The sequence below is a fragment of the Leptodactylus fuscus genome, chromosome 1 (assembly GCF_031893055.1).
Source record: "Leptodactylus fuscus isolate aLepFus1 chromosome 1, aLepFus1.hap2, whole genome shotgun sequence".
In the NCBI taxonomy this organism is placed as follows: Eukaryota; Metazoa; Chordata; class Amphibia; order Anura; family Leptodactylidae; genus Leptodactylus; species Leptodactylus fuscus.
Window position 1 is genome coordinate 337,685,928 of NC_134265.1, and position 19,646 is coordinate 337,705,573.

Here is a 19,646-nt window from a genome sequence, read left to right on the forward strand (position 1 = left end):
GCTCCAGCTGTCAATTTATTGCCCCCCTCCAACTACCCCACTGTTTAATGTCCCCCTCCAGCTGCTCCAGTTTCTAGTTTCCCCCAGTTTATACTGAGGCACCAGGTGAGGGACTTAATACTGTGAGACAGTTGGAGGGGACATTATAATGTGGGGACATATAATGTACGGGTGACTGTAGGAGGATTATACTGTGTGTGGGGGGGGCATGGAAAGATGATTGGGAATGGGCGGAGTCAACATAGAAGTGGGTGGAGCTAAATTTGCCGTGGCGCGGCCCTCTAGCATAGTTTCAATTTCTTATACGGCCCCATGGGAAAATTAATTGCCCACCCCAGGTGTAATGTGTATGTGGGCTTTCCAACTATCCCAGGTAGAAGCTGTTATAGGAGAGAAGAATCAAGCTATTGGATTTAAAGGGAGTCTGTCAGATCCAAAATGTCTCCCAGACCCATAACGCTTTCACCTAGGGACCTTTAATAGGAGTGGAAACTTTTGTGACCACAAACTGATGATGTAAGTATATCTGGCTCCGCCCATGAGGTACTTGCAGTCGCGGCTTCTCGCTCCGGAGTAGACCCAAATGAACGGGCCTAGTCTGGAGGGTGCTGTCCCGAGGCGGACGCCAGGGCTGACCCAGCCGCAGAATCCGCCTGAAGAAAGGGCGGCTCACGGAAAAATGGAAGCTAGCGGTCTGCATAGACCTCTATTGTGAGGGGGCGGATTCTGAGGTGGATTCGGTATCAAAATCCACCCCCTCTTGCCCCATGTGAACGAGCCCTTAATATTTCGAAGATCCCAATACCACTTCAATGGCAATGCTTTACGTGTAAAACACAATGTGTGAGTTCTTTGTATATTTTCTATATGCTTATGACATTACAGAACTAAACCGCTGTCAGATACAATTCTCTCATAATTTAGGATGATATTACAGTCCTGTCTGAATACTTCATGTGTGAGATTATTGCATAAGTGATCTAGAAACTTTACTAAATGGATTATTCTAAATACATATCATGAATTACATTTCTATCATGTGCAGCATGGACCCTATGTTTTGCATACAGCTATAAGTATACCGACAAGGTCAGACTGTCCCACTAGAGGACACGGGGAGAGTCTAGAGGTTCCCGCATGTGTCCCTTCTCTAGGATTGCAGAAATTGTGGCCGTATTCATGAAGAATGATATGTATATGAAGATATTTATTTTTAGGATCCTTCTGCTTAACCGTATGCGTACTTCTTTCTTACAACCTTTGCATATCAGCTTTGACTATTAAAGCAAATTTTCCAAAATTGGTTGAGAATCGATTTGATGGAGTCAGATTCAGTTTGTTGTGTATAAGGTTACCCGAACCCCCTAAAAAAAATTTTTTAAAAAAAATCACTTGTGACACTGAGGTCTCCTATGATTATATCCAACTACTTTGAAGCTCAGACATGTATTAATAATGTCAGATTGACATCTGGCTATGAGTAAGCGTATGATAACCGGTGGTGACAAACAGCTAGTACAAATACACACCGCTTGCCGCACTACATGACGCTTCTTATGAAGCGCAGCGCCATACATTGTATAGTGGCAGTGCTTGATATTGCAGCTCAGTCACTTTCATTTGGCCATGTGACCGATGGATGTGATGTCATTAGCCTAAAGGCAAGCGGAGGACTGCAGAGTCTTCAACAGCTGATCGATGGGGGTCCAACCTTATTGATGATATGTCATTAATATGATAATCCTAGAAAACCCATCTCTTCCGTCATCTCTAATGACTATAGTTATCATGGTAACTTATGTCAGTGTCAATTTAAAGAAAAATTAGGGTAGAATAAAATTTTGGATACCAAGTAACTGGTTATTTCCGGAGACCATAGCCACTTTTATACTCTGACAGATTCATCTTCAGACATCCAAGAACACAGTAACAATAATCTGATACTGTTCTGATCTGATATTCGCTATTGCCATTATGACACTTTTTGTTACAATGGTTTTTATACATGAGGATCGTTGTGAAGTAAGCAGAAACCTAAGTATACTTTGTAGCATGTGTACAAATTGTGCTTCCTGTGCCCTTTCAGTGGGGGGCATAATTTTTTAAGAGTAGACAGTATTTTACAATGTGACAACATACTGCTGCAGGAAATCGTCATGCTTAGATATTACTGCTGATCCTGCTTCTTATAATTCCCTTTATTATAAATGATAACTTATAAGGCGAACTAGCTGCAGACCTTACCTGCGGATTTATAGTACAAGGCATGTGATTCACCCTATTGAAGTGAATGGAACTAAGCTGCTATACCACACACAACCTGAGGACAGGTGTGGCGCTGTTTCTAAAAGAAAGTACTGTACATTTAGGTGCAAGTATTTACAGAAATGTCTCCTGTTCTGGTATATGCTCTGTTCAGAGTTGACACATTTAATAAAAATTATATAAATTACTTATGGTAAATGTTTGTCATGTATCCCATTTTGCATAACTGATCTCTTATTTTGACACTGAATAATGCAATCTACAGTATATCATAACATGCATACTCACCAATACACTAAATAACTGTATAAAGTACACCATCATTTTATTGAAATAAAAAAGTTTAAAAAAAAAAACATACTATACATATTGAAAAAAATGTATTTTCTCTTGGTTCGGAGGGAATCCTGCCATTACTGCAAAAGGCCCCTGGTAACCGTCCCAAACTCCTGTATTATCAAAGAGAATATCCAGTCTGTGATGTGTGTCCTGCACATAATACACTATGTGATGAAAAGTATCCGGACACCTGGCTGAGAATGACTTACAAGTTGGTGGCGCCTCCATCGGTAATACTGGATACAATATGGTGTTGGCCACCCTTAGCCTTGATGACGGCTTCCACTCTCGCAGGCCTACGTTCAATCAGGTGCTGGAAGGTTTCTTGGGGAATGGCAGCCCATTCTTCACGGAGTGCTGCACGGAGGAGAGGTATCGGTGTAGGTCGCTGAGGCCTGGCACCAAGTCGGCGTTCCAAAACATCCCAAAGGTGTTCTATAGGATTCAAGTCAGGACTGTGTGCAGGCCAGTCCATTACAGAGATGTTATTGTGGTGTAACCACTCCGCCACAGGCCGTGCAGTATGTACAGGTGCTCCATCGTGGTGTAAGATGCAATCGCCATCCCCGAATTGCTCTTCAACAGTGGGAAGCAGGAAGGTGTTTAATACATCAATGTAGGCCTGTGCTGTGATAGCGCCGCGCAAAACAACAAGGGGTGCAAGCCCCCTCCATTACCGATAGAGGGCGCCACGAACTTGTAAGTCATTTTCAGCCGGGTGTCTGGGTACTTTTCATCACATAGTATAGATAGACAGATAGTGACATGCACCTTCTCTGGAAATATAGCAGCGATGCAATGATTTTGTTAAATTCATTTGTAGGGTTGTACCTATCCAAGATACATCCAGTGCCTGTTATTTGTGATCATAGAAGCAGCGGTCATTGTACAACCCCCTTAGATAAAATTTAGGCAGCCACTATAACTACGACGCTTACTCTGCCCTGTCTTTGTCGTGGAGGAAGCTTGCTCCAGCAGAAATCTCCCCCCACTGCCCAGTCTGCAGTGGAGACCAAGCAAAGCAGAAGGTGAAGAACTTTCTTCAAGTCTGTTCATTGCAGGGGCTTTTAAGAGTCCCTACACGTGGTTAAGAATTTCTGTCTTCCGTTTCTATCATATACGGCTTTGCAACCTCTTTAAGGTTGTAGTATAAGACCAAGTATCATCACCGGAGATTGTATTTGCACCTTACAAGTGTCCATCCGATGTAAGCAGCTTCATTGAGAGGTAGTCCATGGGGAGAATTACTTGTACACTGTATCTTGCTGTTCAGTTATTATAGGAAGGATGGAGGTTGTGCTCAGAGTTTTCTGTCCCTCTAAAATAAAGATATTAATAATTGATCAGTATCTCAAAATGGCCAGAGCTGTAAGGCCTGAGTGATGTGGAAGATATATAGATCACATTACTAAGATCAGTAGGATCAATTGTATTTTAGAACATATTTCCCCTTGCTGCTGCAAGACTATCTACACAGCCCTGGTTTGGTGACAATCACCTATTGTGTATTGCCATTGTTATATGTATGACCAGCGTCAGATATTAGCATCATCTTAAGAGTATGTCATATGCAGGTTGATGGATGATGGCGGAGATGATCTGGACATATTTGCCATAAATCCGTAAAGATTGGCAAATGATATTGATCCCACTCTTAACGTGACTTCCTGATATCAGCTGCAATATTGTACTAATTTATATATTAATTGAATGTGAATGACGCTTACCCCACTTACACATATCCTCTTTATGACAGACTTGCTTTGATGATATGTTGTTGTGTTCTTCATTCAGTCTTTGGATACTTGATCTTGCTTGGTTATCTGTTAAGGAAATCAGACATGTAATGGTCAGTGTATTATGACTTGTAAGATATTATATATGCATTAAAGGGATTTTATCATTAGAATCCCTTTTTTTCTAACTAACACGTAGGAATAGCCTTAAGAAAGTCTATTCTTCTCCTACCTTTAGATGTCTTCTCTGCGCTGCCGTTCAGTAGAAATTCCGTTTTCTGTCTTGCTGCAAATGAGTTCTCTCGCAGCACTGGGGGCGTCCCCAGTACTGTGAGAGAACTCTCCAGCACCGCCTCCTTCAGGAACCAACCTCTACGCGTCGTCTTCTGGCCTGGCTTTCAATCTTCTACGCATGCGCAGTCAGCTCTGCCAGCAGGCCTCGGGCAGAGCCGACTGCACCTGCGCGCAGTTATTTTTTGTGGCCGCTTACTACAAGAGCTCGCGTAAGCGGCCACAAAAAAATGGCTGCACGCAGGTGTTTCAGTGCTGGGGCCCGCCTCCAGTGCTGTGAGAGAACTCATTTGCATAAAGACGGAAAACAGACAGAATATCTACCGAACGGCAGCACGGAGAAGACATCTAAAGGTAGAAGAATAGCCTTTCTTAAGGCTATTCCTACGTGTTAAGTTAGAAAAAAGGGATTCTAATGATAGGATCCCTTTAAGTGGCTACATAGATATTTCTGATATGAGTTGGTGGACATGAAAGCATTCAAAAATTGCCACAGTTTTTGGAAGATCTGCAATCTATACTGAAGCAGTGCTCGGAGCATAAGCCAAGCGTGGAGCATACAGCAAGAACAGGGACAGAATGCAATGCTTAGGGTGGTATACAACTACTGGATGTTGGACCTGAGTAGAGGGTTGTTAGAATTGTATTTGAAACAATGGATCGAATAACAGATAATCTAATTCAGGGACCAAGGCTGCCTCTCTTTGCCTACATTCACACGACCATGGTTCAAAGCAGCTTTGAAAAACGTCCATTTTTCTGGCCATTATGCACAGACCCTTCATACATTACAGTTTGTGGAGGCATCCATGAAAACAGACAGAGCATGACATATATTGGTCATGTGAATAGCCCCCATTCACAGACATTGAAAGTAATACTTGCCATGTGACGGCCGTTAAAAAAAAATTGCCCATCACACGGCCATTTACAATGTTTATGTGAATGTCGGCATAATGTGCAATGAAGGATATTGAAGGATAATGAAGGATATATTGAAATGTTCTATATTTTTTATACTTACAGTCGATAAAGTGAGAGTTTTTTTCCTCTTGCTTTACTTTGTAAACAATAAAAATAAGCCCACATATAAAAACCAGCGAGATCAGAGTCAGCCAGACAATACCGAGGGGTCGCGTGTAAACTGTGAAAATGAACAGAAGTGTGATCAATAAAAAAAGATTAATAATATGTACAGCGTCACCTACTATTTCTGTAATACAGAGAGCATGTAAATGCTTGACTAATATATACTGTACAAAGGTATTGGCCACCGATACTAATACAGATCTTTATGGTCATGGTATAGGGTGACGTACATCTGCAATCAAAAACATCCACCTCCCCATCAAAATTCAACACCAAATGTCACTTTAAAGGGGTCTATCAGCAAAATTATGCTGATAGAGCCCCACCTATGTGTGATAACATCTTTATCGTCCCTCTTTCCACATCCAACCATTGGTCCCACGCTCCAGATCTGCTCTAGAGGCCTTGTCCGCTCCACCCTCCTCCCCAAGAACTCCCTCTTTTTTCCAGTACTAGGCAACCCTGACTTTACACCCGGACTAGTCGACCGCATCTTCCGCAACTGGCTCCGCCATGGGATCTTCCGTGTCTGCCACCTCCGAGACGATGTGGGATGGAATACGCTCCTGGGCCCTCAAGCCTCTCCTGATTTGCCTCCATTGGACACATGGCAGGAGATGCAGCTCCGCCACTTCCTGTGCTCTCTTTCCCCCATGGAATTCCTCACTGAACCTACCCCCTTAGAGAGGATCTGTGTCGGAAACGACCCCCTTCGCCACTCCCTCTCGCTGGTTTACCAACTTCTGATTAAGCCCCCAGAGGACTTTGTCCCTCCATTCATGCTTAAGTGGGAATCTGATCTGTCCCTCTCCCAGGACCAGCGAAGACGTATCTTCTGCCTCTCTCATGCTACCTCTATCAGCTCCCGCTACCAGGAGGCCAACTACAAAATCCTGTCCCGCTGGTATAGGGTCCCCACGAGAATAAAGGCTATGTTTCCCCAGACCTCCCCTCTATGTTGGAGATGCAGCAAAGAGGTAGGCACCATGCTCCATATTTTCTGGTCTTGTCCCGTCCTGTCACCCTTTTGGGAAGGAGTCAAGTGGATCATCCTCCAACTCACCGAGACCTCTCACCACTTGGGCCCTGCTCTTTTTCTCCTCAACCACTGTGAGTCTCCTGTAAAAGTCTTCAAATGCTCCCTGCTCAGATTTTTGGTCCTCGCTGCCCGGGCATGTATCCCGCTTTTCTGGAAGCGAGTTGAACCTCCCCCTCTCTCCCTCTGGATTTCGAAGGTTAACGAGATAATGCACATGGAGAACCTCATCTCCTTTCTGCACGGCACAACTGAGGCGCATACCAGAACCTGGTTTTACTGGTTCACCTTTCAGCAATCTGTAGATTATCGGACACTTGTAGGCTCTGATCCCCCCTCAGACTGACACTACTCCAGCACACCACAGTCACCTGGATACTGGTCTCTTTTAATCCACCGCCCCCCCCCCCCCCAGGTCGGGATCTGAGCGGCCTGGCGGAAGTGGGCAACCTAGCCTGTCTCTTACCCACTCGCACCCCCCCACACACACTACTGTGTATGTCTCTCACCCCAACTTTTTTTTTTCTTTTACTTCTTCCCTCTTTCTTTTAGTTCACTCCTTCCATTTTACTCTCTCCCACCTTCTCGCCCCCCCCCTTTCCTTCCCCCCTCCCCCTTGCACTGCCCCTTATTGTTTATTGGACTTGCTTTAGGGTGGCTATTTTTCGTGTTTTACTATGTAGCCTGACGTCCTCGAAACGTTTGTTAACCCTGGTACTTGTTACTGTCTGTTCTATTTTCCCCTTGCAAAATGTTTAATAAAAACTCTGAATTTAAAAAAAAAAAAAAAAAAAAGTACATTATGATCCCTATATGGGGCTCACAATCTACACATTAAAATAAAAAAAATACCCACAACTCGCCTAAAAGAAAAAATAAGTTATACTCACCTACCTGGGAGCCCTTGATGCAGCCGGCGTCTCCTCTTCATTACCCAGGATCACAGCGTGCAGGACGTCTGCCTCTCAGCGTAGGAGGTGCGTGATGTCATCGCATCGCGCCTCGTACACGGAGAAGCAGACGTTGTCTGTATGCTCTGCGTCTAAAGTCATTGACCTAGTTTTAACTAGATCGGTGTCTTGCAGACGCTGATCTAGTTAACAGCACAGCCTGGGGCATTACTATCAGGAGGGGTGGCATATAATAATGGCCTAGGGCAGTGATGGCGAACCTATGGCACGCGTGCCAGAGAGGGCACGCAGAGCCCTCTATGCTGGCACGGTTGCGGTCTCCCGGATCGCTCAGTAACAGGAAATCCGGTACAGGATTCCCCGTTAGTGAGCAATCGCTGCTTTCAGCTGGATGTGCAAATGCACATCCAGCTGAAAGCTGTCAGTGTAGGCCGCGCGGTACGCACGGCCTACATTGACTATACAGAGTGTGACCTCTGCACTGGTGCGGACATGATGACGTAAGTCATCAGCGCCCGTAGTGAATAGGTGAGAGAGAGGACGCCTGGCGGCCCTTCAGGTAAGTATATATGTGTATTGTCTGGGGAGGGGGCTGCTCTGGACCATTTTGTGCTGTTGGGTAGAGGGAACTACTGTGGAATATTTCATGCTGTGTGGGGAGGGGGCTACTGTGGAATATTTCATGTTGTGTGGGGAAGGGGCTACTGTGGACTATTTCGTGCTGTTTGGGGAGGGGGAACTACTGTGGACCATTTCATGCTGTGTGGGCAGGGGGCTACTGAGGATCATCTCATGTTGTGTGGGGAGGGGGCTACTGTGGAATATTTCATGCTGTCTGGGCAGGGGGCTACTGAGGACCGTCTCATGCTGTGTGGGGAGGGGGCTACTGTGGAATATTTCATGCTGTGTGGGGAGGGGGCTACTGTGGACCACTTCATGCTGTGTGGGGAGGGGGCTACTGTGGACCACTTCATGCTGTGTGGGAAGGGGGCTACTGTGGAGTATACAGGTATAATCCCTTGGGGGGGGCCACCGTGGGGCAAATTGTACTGTCTGTGGGGGTCACTGCAGGGCAGATTGTAGTGTGTGGGGGGGCCACTGCGGGGCAGATTGTCCTGTGTCTGTGGGGGCCATTGCAGGGCAGATTGTACTGATTTTGTTTTGCTTTTTTATGTAGATTGTGAGCCCCACATAGAGCTCACAATGTACATTTTTCCCTATCAGTATGACTTTGAAATATGGGATGGAAATCCATGCAAACACGGGGAGAACATACAAACTCCTTGCAGTTGGTTTTATGCCCTTGGTGGGATTCGAACACCAGGATTCCAGCGCTGCAAAGCTGCAGTGCTAACCACTGAGCCACCGTGTGGCCCCCTGGCAGATTGTACTGTCTGTGGGGGCCACTGCGGGACAGATTGTACTGTGTGTGTGGGGGCCACTGCAGGGCAGATTGTACTGTGTGTGGGGGCCACTGCGAGGCAGATTGTACTGTGTGTGTGTGGGCCACTGCAGGGCAGATTGTACTGTGTGTTGGGGCCACTGCGGGACAGATTGTACTGTGTGTGTGTGGGGGCCACTGCAGGGCAGATTGTACTGTGTGTGTGGGGGCCACTGCGGGGCAGATTGTACTGTGTACAGACCTTTCAGTACAAGCTCTGTAAAGCCCAATTCACACGACTGTAATTTGTGAGTCCGCAATTGTGGATCCAAATAGTTTTAAGGTTAAATTGCCGTGTTGGCACTCCGTGATAATTTATTGGGTTTTTGGTTACAGTTTGGGCACTCGGTCTCAAAAAGGTTCGCCATCACTGGCCTAGGGCATGATGGAAAGCACAGAGACCAGCGCCCTTCCATGCTGCCCCTCCTTATTAGAGTGGCGGCCCTGATAGGTGCCTGTCACCCCAGCCTCATGTCACAATCACAATGGCTACTGTCTTGGAGGACCAGAACCACAGAAACACATTCAACTTTTTTTTCTTTTTTTTTAACTGTTTATTTAAAAAATGTTATCAATAAAGAGAAACAATAAAAACAATGAAAACCCAGTGTCAAATCAAGCAGTAAAATACACAGAAAGTGTAGAACCAAGTAATACAAAGCAAAAGGCAATTCACACAGACAAAACAATTGACGGCAAGATAGGGTACAAGACAGGAGAAAAGAAGGGAAAACACCCATACGGGGGGAGGTCCAGATGTTAACCTATCAGATCGGCTGAGTGGACCAAAATGTGTTCTACAAAACCCCAATAGCACGGAACTTCTCCTCTTCAATATTAAGCAAAGCTGTTAAATACTCCCTAATTCTAGAGTACAACTCCTCAAGTGCTGTGGGACGGTGGACTGCCACCAATGCTTGGCTATCAAGCATCTAGTGGAAGTGAAGAGAAGTAACAGTAGGTGCAAGGCATGCTTGCATAATTTAACGAGAGGGAGATTAAGGAGGTAGGTTCTGGGAGACAGGGGGAGACTGACCCCCAACACTCGTTCCAAAAGGCTGCGGACCTGGCACCAATAAGGCTGGAGAGAAGGACAAGTCCAAAAAAGATGAAAAATATGCACAGGACGGGTACCCCAACACTAGCAGCAATCTGGGACAGACCTGTCAGAAGAGTGGAGGAGAGCTGATGTGTGGTACCAGAGCATCAGCATCTTAAAGAAATTCTCCTTGTGAACAACACATCCCGAAGTCTTAGGTGTCCCCAAATAAGGGACCAATCAGCACTCGAGATAATCTGTCCCAGATAGGTCTCCCACTGTTACATATAGGGGTATTTAGTAAAACATCAGGGGTAGGATCCAAGAGAAGGCGATATATATCTGAAATCAACCCCTCCGTCCCAGCACCAGTCTTACAAAGCCTCTAAAAAAAATGTGGGTATAGGTGCTAAAGGCCCCCGGAATATAGAGGAAGCCAGAAGGGAGATCTGGATATACGTGAACTCACTGGACCCAGGGAGGCCAAACCCAGATCATAGGTCGGCAAATGGTAAGAGAGTCCGAGTCCTATAATTGATAATATCGGCTAGCCTAAATAGGCCTGCCATGGGCCAGCCACAGGGCTAGTGGGTCCAGGCAGGTAGTTAGGGTGGAAGAGAAAAGCAATCATAGAAGAATGCGGGGAAGAGATGGGAAAACGAGCCAGTCCCTGGGGCCAGGTGTAGATTGGACCAAATCAGGGAGCTAGAATGTTGTGGGGCCAACCACAATTTATCTCCATCCACTTAGAGTAGGCGTGGAGAGTGGACCAGGCTGGAATCCTGCGCAATTGGACAGCCCAATAAAACAAATTGGGAAGGGAAAGGCCTCCCCGTGCTCTAGGAGTCATCATAAGCTGCTCAAAAAGCCTGTATCTCCCCCGGCTCACACAAAAGAAACACATTCAACTTTAATAGTTTAAACACACAAATGAAGCTTAGGACCAGGGACGTAACTACCACAGTAGCAGCGGAGGCGACTGCCACAGGGCCCAGGACATTAGTGGGCCTGGCGAACCCCACAAACACCGGGGGCATAATAGTGTGTGCAGGGGCCACTATGGGGCATAACACTTTGTGCAGGGGCCACTATGGGGCATATTACTGTGTGCAGGGGCCACTATGGGGCATAATACTGTGTGCAGGGGCCACTATGGGGCATAACACTTTGTGAAGGGGCTACTATGGGGCATAATACTGTGTGCAGGAATGCGGGTTGTGTGTGCGCGTGTGGGGGAAGGGCCATGTCAATTGTTTGTGTTGGGGCCCCGCCATTCCTAGTTACACCACTGAAGGAAAGCCATTCATATCAGCTGAGGTAAAGGACAACACCACGTCTGAGAGGACCTCATAGGCTACCATGGCGGCCTGCAGAGAGGGCTCCATGGCCACGATGGCTGCTTCTCTATGTGTAACCCCTTCTTCCCCCTCCCTCCACACAGTATAATGCCGCTTATTGCCCCCACACTGGGACGGGTTTAGACACAGTGCGGCCCTAGGCAGGGGAATACATAAAACAACAGTGGCTGCCTGCTTGTGTCTTTTTTTGTATTTTTTGTTATTGTAATGTTTGTTTGATTTATTTGTATACTATAAATAAAGAACGTATAAAAAACAAACAACAGTGGTATCTATGACGACATGACAGGGCCGCTGACGTCACAGATTCCGCATACAATAGGAATGGCGTGAGTAACGTTGTACACTGGCGCCATCTTGGTCACTTGATGGCTTGAGGAGGACGGTCTGTCAGGTAGGCGGCTCTGTACTCCAGGCTGAGTCCAAAGCCGCTGTGAGAAGGGCGACAGGTAATACATGTGGCTCCACGCTGGCATGTACAAGATGGCTGTGTTACACGTCGTCTATGATCCGTCATCACATGTTGTCTGTCTCTGTCTTTCTTATGTTACTTGTGTGCAGTTCTGATTTTTGGTTCCTCTTTTTTTCCCCTATGTGCTGTCACTGTATCCGGAGACACCTGGACGTCTTATAAGAAGGTAGATATTATCTTAGGGGGTGTTCACACTACCACTGCCGTCCGCCCCGGGGTCTCCATCCTAAATCCCGGGGATACTGGAAAGGACACGGCTTGCCAGGGGTCATCCTATTCATTTGAATGGTTTTGTAAAGGTAACCTCCGGTGTCTGTCTGCAGCCTCATGTATGCATGGACACAAAGTCGTAGGGTAGATTGTTTACATGCTGGGCCTTGTTTTAGATTCCATCAGATAATAATCTTGTGTGTTTGTAGATTGCACTTCTATAAAGTATAAGAATTCCTATAAGTTGTTACTAATGTGAGCGCTAGTGTAGAAGTGCGCAGTTTCCACACGGTCCCCTGGTCATGGCCAGCCTGGCTGGGTGACTCCTGTCCTGGGGCTGCGTTTCCCGGCTAGCGGTTGTTGGGATGAAACTAATGCCTGCCCGCGCTGTGTGATTGTGATTAATTCTAATTAATATCATTACTGTACATATATGCCATGTCCACAGTGTATTTGTAGTATTTGTAGTTTAGGAAGTGACGCCCAGCAGAAGGAGAGGACCTGAAGACTGGTAATGAAGACAGGTGGGGGTGGGGTGGAAAAGAGTATTGGTGACTTTCCGTTTCCAGAAACGGGAAAACGGAATGTCACTGGGAAATCAAAAAATGTGCCGGGGCGGTCACATGACTGCCCCAGGAATAGGGGTATATATACATTTTTTTTAAAAAGGAGTAAATTAGAAGTTAGGTGGGGGAGGGGGATTAGCTTAATGTTAAAGTTTTAGTTTATGCCAAACAACCCTTTTAAGTTTAAGGCCAGGATGTGTATTGTATTAGATTGTAAGCTCTTAAGGCCAGGATGTGTATTGTACTAGATTGTAAGCTCTTAGGAGCAGGACATGTATTGTATTAGATTGTAAGCTCTTAGGAGCAGGATGTCTCTTTCTTTCCTTACAGGGTCAGCTCTTCAGAACAAATAATAATATACACAGCAATATGCAGCAGGACAGTTGGGATCCAGGGAGAAATCCGATCGCCACATCTGGGGTCAGGAAGGAATTTTTTGCCCCCTGAGGTATAACGCTTCGGGGAGTTCGTTTCGCCTTCCTCTGGATCTTTGGGTTGGCTGACTTACGAGTCAGTGACCCATTTTATAATATATTAAAGGACCAGTAATAACTTTATTACAATGTTGCTTATTGCTGTTCAATAAAAAAAAAAAAAAATCTATATTGTGTTTTTTGTCTTTTGTCTGGATCTCTCCTTACACATTAGCCATGATGAGAGTGATCGCTGCAGAACTAGACTCGTCTGCTGATCCAGTATATAATAAAGTGTATCATCTCCTACACACATGGTGGCAGCTGCTGCAGGATCGGAGACTATGGGGGGCGCTATATACCAAGAGCAGATCACACATAACTCCATGTCATAATGTTGACTGTGTTATGAGGGTCAGTCTCTGTGATGGGGACAATAACATTATCTGTCTTCTCTTCTATACAAAACATAATGCCTCTAAGAGGCCTGAAGACAGGGGTCACCAAGACACAAACATTACAGTCGACACCAGAGGCCTTGTATAAAAATAGGAATCAAACTAAAGAGGTGTCGAACACAAAAGGTACAATGAGTCGCCATTGGGTCCCATAACAAAACTTGGACTACTATTTCCAGACAGTGGTCACAGTTAAGTAAAGGTTTTTAGAGTGGCTTGCAAGAAATATATTAAAAGGTGCAGGACTCTACATAAATGTGCATTTATAAAGAGCCAGAAAATCTCATGCTAAGTCTGATATAAGCAGGTGAATGGTTGGCGAATGGGACTGAGCTTGCAGTATATGTTTTGGCCAGTACACAGCTCTGCTAGTGCAAACAGCTAATCAGTGTGGGTGCTGGGACTCAACTGATTATCTAATATTGAGTGAAAGACTCATTTAGGTCTGCACTAAATGCTGAAATTACACACATTGATTGGTCCCGAAAACACAATTGGGAAGAAATAGGAAGTTATCTCCAGATTTCCACTAGGTCATGTTGCACCAAAGTGAGTTCAGACCATACAACCTGTGACCTGCCCTACTGATTCTCAGCTAACATTGGTCCATGTTCTCTGTGTTCTCTAGCAGGAGCACCAAGGTCATGTGTCCTCAATGGCATAAAGGGCTCTTTGCCACATAAGGAGACTCCAATATTATAAATGGCACATTGTAGGTGTAGACTTTCCTAAATACTTTACAAGGGCTCCCAGTTACACCTCTGGATGAAGAAAAACCTGACCTACATAGCAGTAACATACACTATGTGATCAAAAGTATCCGGACACCTGGCTGAAAATGACTTACATGTTGGTGGCGCCCTCCATGGGTAATGCTGGATACAATATGGTGTTGGCCCACCCTTAGCCTTGATGACGGCTTCCACTCTTGCAGGCAGACGCTCAATCAGGTGCTGGAAGGTTTCTTGGGGAATGGCCGCCCATTCTTCACGGAGTGCTGCACTGAGGAGAGGTATCGATGTAGGTCGGTGAGGCCTGGCACCAAGTCGGCGTTCCAAAACATCCCAAAGGTGTTCTATAGGATTCAAGTCAGGACTGTGTGCAGGCCAGTCCATTACAGAGATGTTATTGTGGTGTAACCACTCCGCCACAGGCCGTGCAGTATGTACAGGTGCTCCATCGTGTTGTAAGATGCAATCGCCATCCCCAAATTGCTCTTCAACAGTGGGAAGCAAGAAGGTGTTTAATACATCAATGTAGGCCTGTGCTGTGATAGTGCCACGCAAAACAACAAGGGGTGCAAGACCCCTCCATGAAAAACACGACCACACCATAACACCACCGCCTCCGAATTTTACTGTTGGCAATACATACGCTGGCAGATGACGTTCACCGGGCATTCGCCATACCCACACCCTGCCATCGGATCGCCACATTGTGTACCGTGATTCATCACTCCACACAACGTTTTTCCACTGTTCAATCATCCAATGTTTACGCTCCTTACACCAAGCGAGGCGTCGTCTGGCATTGACCTGTGTGATGTGTGGCACCCAATCACCTGACCACGTTCGAAGTCCGTGAGTTCCCCTGAGCGCCCCATTCTGCTCTCTCACGATGTCTAATGTCTACTGAGGTCGCTGATATGGAGGACCTGGCAGTAGGGGGCAGCACAATGCACCTAATAGGAAAACGTATGTTTTGGGGGTGTCTGGATACTTTTGATCACATAGCGTATTTTGCTCACCCATGCCATAGGTGCCAGTGTTTCGGAAAGGAGAATTGCTACTTCCTCCTCCCCAAATAACCAGTGGTACCACATAGAATCTAGGGCAAAACATGGACATATCCAGGGGCATAGCTACCATGATAGCAGTGGTAGCAGCTGCCACAGGTCCCAGGACATTAGGGGGCTTGGTGGCAGCTGCTACCGCTGCAGATTATTTTATTTTTAAATAGGCCGTTACCTGCTGAAGTAACTCCAGCAGATAATGGGGCCTATTTACTTACCTATCCTGGCTCCTGCTCACAGCTGCTGGCGCTTCCCCTTCTGCGGAGGTGGCTGTGAGCAGGATCTAAGATCCGTAAGTGAGGTTGTGGTCCGCAAATTCGACAAACACTATCATTATACTCGGGGGTCTTTTCAGATCCCCGAGTATAATGATCAGAGGGCTAGGAGAGGTGAGGGAACATTAAAAAAAAACAATGTTACTTACCTCTCCTGGCTCTGGAAGGCTTCAGGCCTACTTGGTGATGTCACAGACGTCACATGGGCCGGGGCTTACCTCCTTATGCGTTGCGACGCAAGCCCCGGCTCAAGTGACGTCTCTTCCATCATTGAAGATGGCCGACATCAGCAGGAAGTGCGCTGGAGCCCAAGAGAAGTAAGTAACATTGTTTTTTATGTTTGTATCTTCCCCTGGGTCTCTGATTACTCTGGGACCCTAGAGTATAATAATTGTTCACGGGTGGTCCACAATATTGTGTGCAAGGATCACTATGTGGCATCATACTGTGTGCAGAGGCTACTATGGGGCATCATACTGTGTAGCAGCCACTATGGGGCATAATACTGTGTGCAGAAATGCGGTGAGGGAGGGGAGCGCAGTCAGTCGGGGTCTTTGGGGGGGCAGGGCCCATGTCAAAAGTTCGCCAAGGGGCCCCACCATTCCTAGTTACGCCACTGCTTGGGACATCATTGGGCTGTCTCTTACAATAGTCACTCCACACGGAATGTCAAAATATACAGCTCTTGGCAATACCTCACGTCCTTGAAAAAATCTAGTGAAATATAAACTTATAGAATGAAAATAAAAATGAATGAGTAACCAGACTGGGCATCTGTAGGATCAATATGGCAGCACCATCACTCTCTGTTGGCCACTCAGGGCTAACAGGGACAACAGAAATACAGTCTATATGGCCAAGTTCCTGGAATAGTTTATACAATTGCAGGTATTGCTCTGGACGACGTAGGGGTAAACAACACCTTAGACATTGCGGTCACTATTGACTTCAGCATCCAAGGTGTTAATCACCTGCATTTGGCTACTGCAATTGCACATAAGGGGGCATTCACATGGAGTAATGCGGCGCTGATTCTTGCAAGATAACTCTTGTATAATAGGAGTTGTCTTGAGCACACTTGTTTCAACTAATCAAGGGCTTCATTAGTGGTATCAGGTGTTCTTGAGGCATAATACATTAAATGCAAGGACTGGCTCGGGGTTTGTTGGCTGTGACATTCGTTTCTATAATGGAAATAGATGTAAGTCAAGAGAGTGGTCCAAAAAGGATATGAAAAGATAGCAAAGGTTCTAAATGTTGGATGCATAGTCCACAAGCTCAAATTTAAAGGATTAATGGGGCAGTAAAAACAGTCTGGGGAAGGGCGGCCCTCATATTTTGTGAGGTGCATGCCTCATCATAAACGAGACATGCGCTCTGCTCAGCTGCACGCATATAGAGAAATCTACGTCACCTTGTAGCTGGCATAGATCTCCTGTCTCACTTTCAACAGATTTCTGGTGTAAGTTATGATAAATCTGATGGGGCCTCCTGCACACCCTCACTATCCCCCTTTTTTGGGGGAAGTGGCAAAGGTGGCACATTGCTTTAAAAAGTCACAATTTTTGGGTAAAGCAACATTTTGCACAAAAAAAAAAAATCTGCACTATTGACCACACAACTTAGATTTGGCAGCTGCTACCAAATTTCCAAGAAGGCAAGTGGGCAAACAGTGTTGTCCTACGGCAAGATTTAGTACAGTAGATACTTAGGTTTCGGTTTGCATAGTAAGGCTCATACAATATGCACTCCAAGATGTACACCACAGTGGCGTAACTAGGAATGGCGGGGCCCCGTGGCGAACTTTTGACATGCCCCCCCCCCCCCCCCCGACCAACACCAACGCCGAAGACCTCGACCGACCCCCTCCTACGCATTTCTGCGTGTTCTATTATGCCCCATAGTGGCCCCTTAACACATTATTATCCCCCATAGTGGCCCCTGCACACAGTATTATCCCCCATAGTGGCCCCTCCACACAGTATTATGCTCCATAGTGGCCCCTGCATACAGTATTGTGTCCCTTAGTGACCCCTACACACAGTATTATCCCCAATAGTGGCCCCTGCACACAGTATTATATCCCTTAGTGGCCCCTGCACATAGTATTATCCCCCATAGTGGCCCCTGCACATAGTATTATCCCCCATAGTGGTCCCTGCACACAGTATTATGTCCCTTAGTGGCCCCTGCACACAGTATTATCCCCCATAGTGGCTCCTGCACACAGTATTATCCCCAATAGTGTCCCCTGCAAACAGTATTATCCCCCATAGTGGCCCCTGCACACAGTATTATGTCCCTTAGTGGCCCCTGCACACAGTATTATGTCCCATAGTGGCCCCTGCACACAGTATTATATCCCTTAGTGGCCCCTGCACACAGTATTATCCCCCATAGTGGCCCCTGCACACAGTATTATGTCCCACTTTGGACACCCATAAACAATTATTATACTCTGGGGTCTTTTCAGACCCCAGAGTGTAATAATTGGAGACCCGGGGGAATAAAAACATAAAAAACTACTGTTACTTACCTGTCCCCCGGCTCCTACGCTGTCTTCTCCGCTGCTGTCCTTGTTCAGTGACGTCGGACGTCACGTGACCCGGGACGCAGGCCGGGTTCATGTGATGTCAGAGACGTCAGGAAGGAGGCCTGGCAGGATCGTGGAGAGGTAAGTAACATGTTTTTTATGTTTCTTACCTCTCCCGGTCCGCCAATCATTATACTCGGGCGTTCAAAAAGATCCCCGAGTATAATGATAGCAGCGGTAGCGGCTGTCACCGGGCCCCTAATGTCCCGGGCCCTGTGGCAGCTGCCTCTGCTGCTATGGCGGTAGTTATGCCACTGGTACACCACTAATCTCCCAAAAGAACAAGAAAAGTCAGATTCAGGATTCAATATACTCAAAACCAAATAAACAAGCCACAGAAAGATTGTGTTTTGTGGAATAAAACGAACTCTTTTGCACTATGGATCAGGATCATGTCTGGAGTTAGTAAAATGAAGCATGCGCTGAAAAGAACCTTGTCCACAATGATTCATAATTCCAAGATGGAAATCCAGCAGACAAAAATTCCTTTTTTTAAAAAATTCTTTCTTTCTTTATTTAGATCCAAGAAACATTATAGAAATTGCATCTGATGGTCATAACGCTGGTGCATGTTCAGCGAGATTTAACTACTTAAATCTCGCTGAACATGCACCAGTGTTATGACCATCAGATCCAATTTTTATAATGTTTCTTGGATCTAAATAAAGAAAGAATTTTTTAAAAAAGGAATTTTTGTCTGCTGGATTTCCATCTTGGAATCGTTACTCGTGTTTACCACGTCCTCAGTCGGGAAGACTTTCTGGAGTTATCCGTGCAGCTACTATGAACCAAAAGTGAGTGACTCTTTGCCTGAGCTTACACCGTAATCAGGATGTTATTTGCATTCTGCATTGGACTGTTTTATTTAGCAAACTTAAGTGGGGGCTGTTGTTCCCGTTCCCCTTTTCCCTATCAGTCTGTATAACTCACAATGATTCATGGCAGTGGCTCAGGGCTGTGGTGGGATTTGAAGAAGACACTTGCAGCATGAAAACCAAAGAATATTAGTGAACTGAAAGCCATTGTCCATGAGGAATGAGCTAAGATCCCTCATGAACGATGCCAGAAGTGGGTGTCTGTCCATGCATCATGTTTGCAGCAGATCACAATGGCAAGGGGTGCTCTACTAAGTACTAAAGATACTTGTTATGAAGGGGTTAAAAGTGCAAAACTTGTAAATTTTACAAATAAACCTAATTTCCAGTGTGGGTGGAAAAATACGACTGCAACTCTATATAAGATTATCAACTTCCTTCCTTCTTTCCTGAGACATCACATAGATTATCTATGGTGAGAATTTTCCTCATATACACAATAACATCAGATTGTAGTTAGGTAGGTATCTTCAGTTGGTGGTTGCTA

General features: G+C 45.8%; 1 protein-coding gene across 1 annotated transcript in view; it reads right to left on the reverse strand.

Moving 5' to 3' along the window:
• Nucleotides 1–3,848: 3,848 nt before the first annotated feature.
• TMEM156 (transmembrane protein 156) overlaps nt 3,849–19,646 on the reverse strand; it is a 35,746-nt gene continuing 19,948 nt past the window's right edge. The window contains exons 4-6 of the mRNA XM_075257957.1: nt 5,656–5,775; nt 4,332–4,427; nt 3,849–3,922 (exon numbers count right to left, since the gene is read on the reverse strand). Of these exons, the coding sequence (XP_075114058.1) occupies nt 3,849–3,922; nt 4,332–4,427; nt 5,656–5,775 (290 nt within the window). The remainder of the gene's footprint in view (nt 3,923–4,331; nt 4,428–5,655; nt 5,776–19,646) is intronic.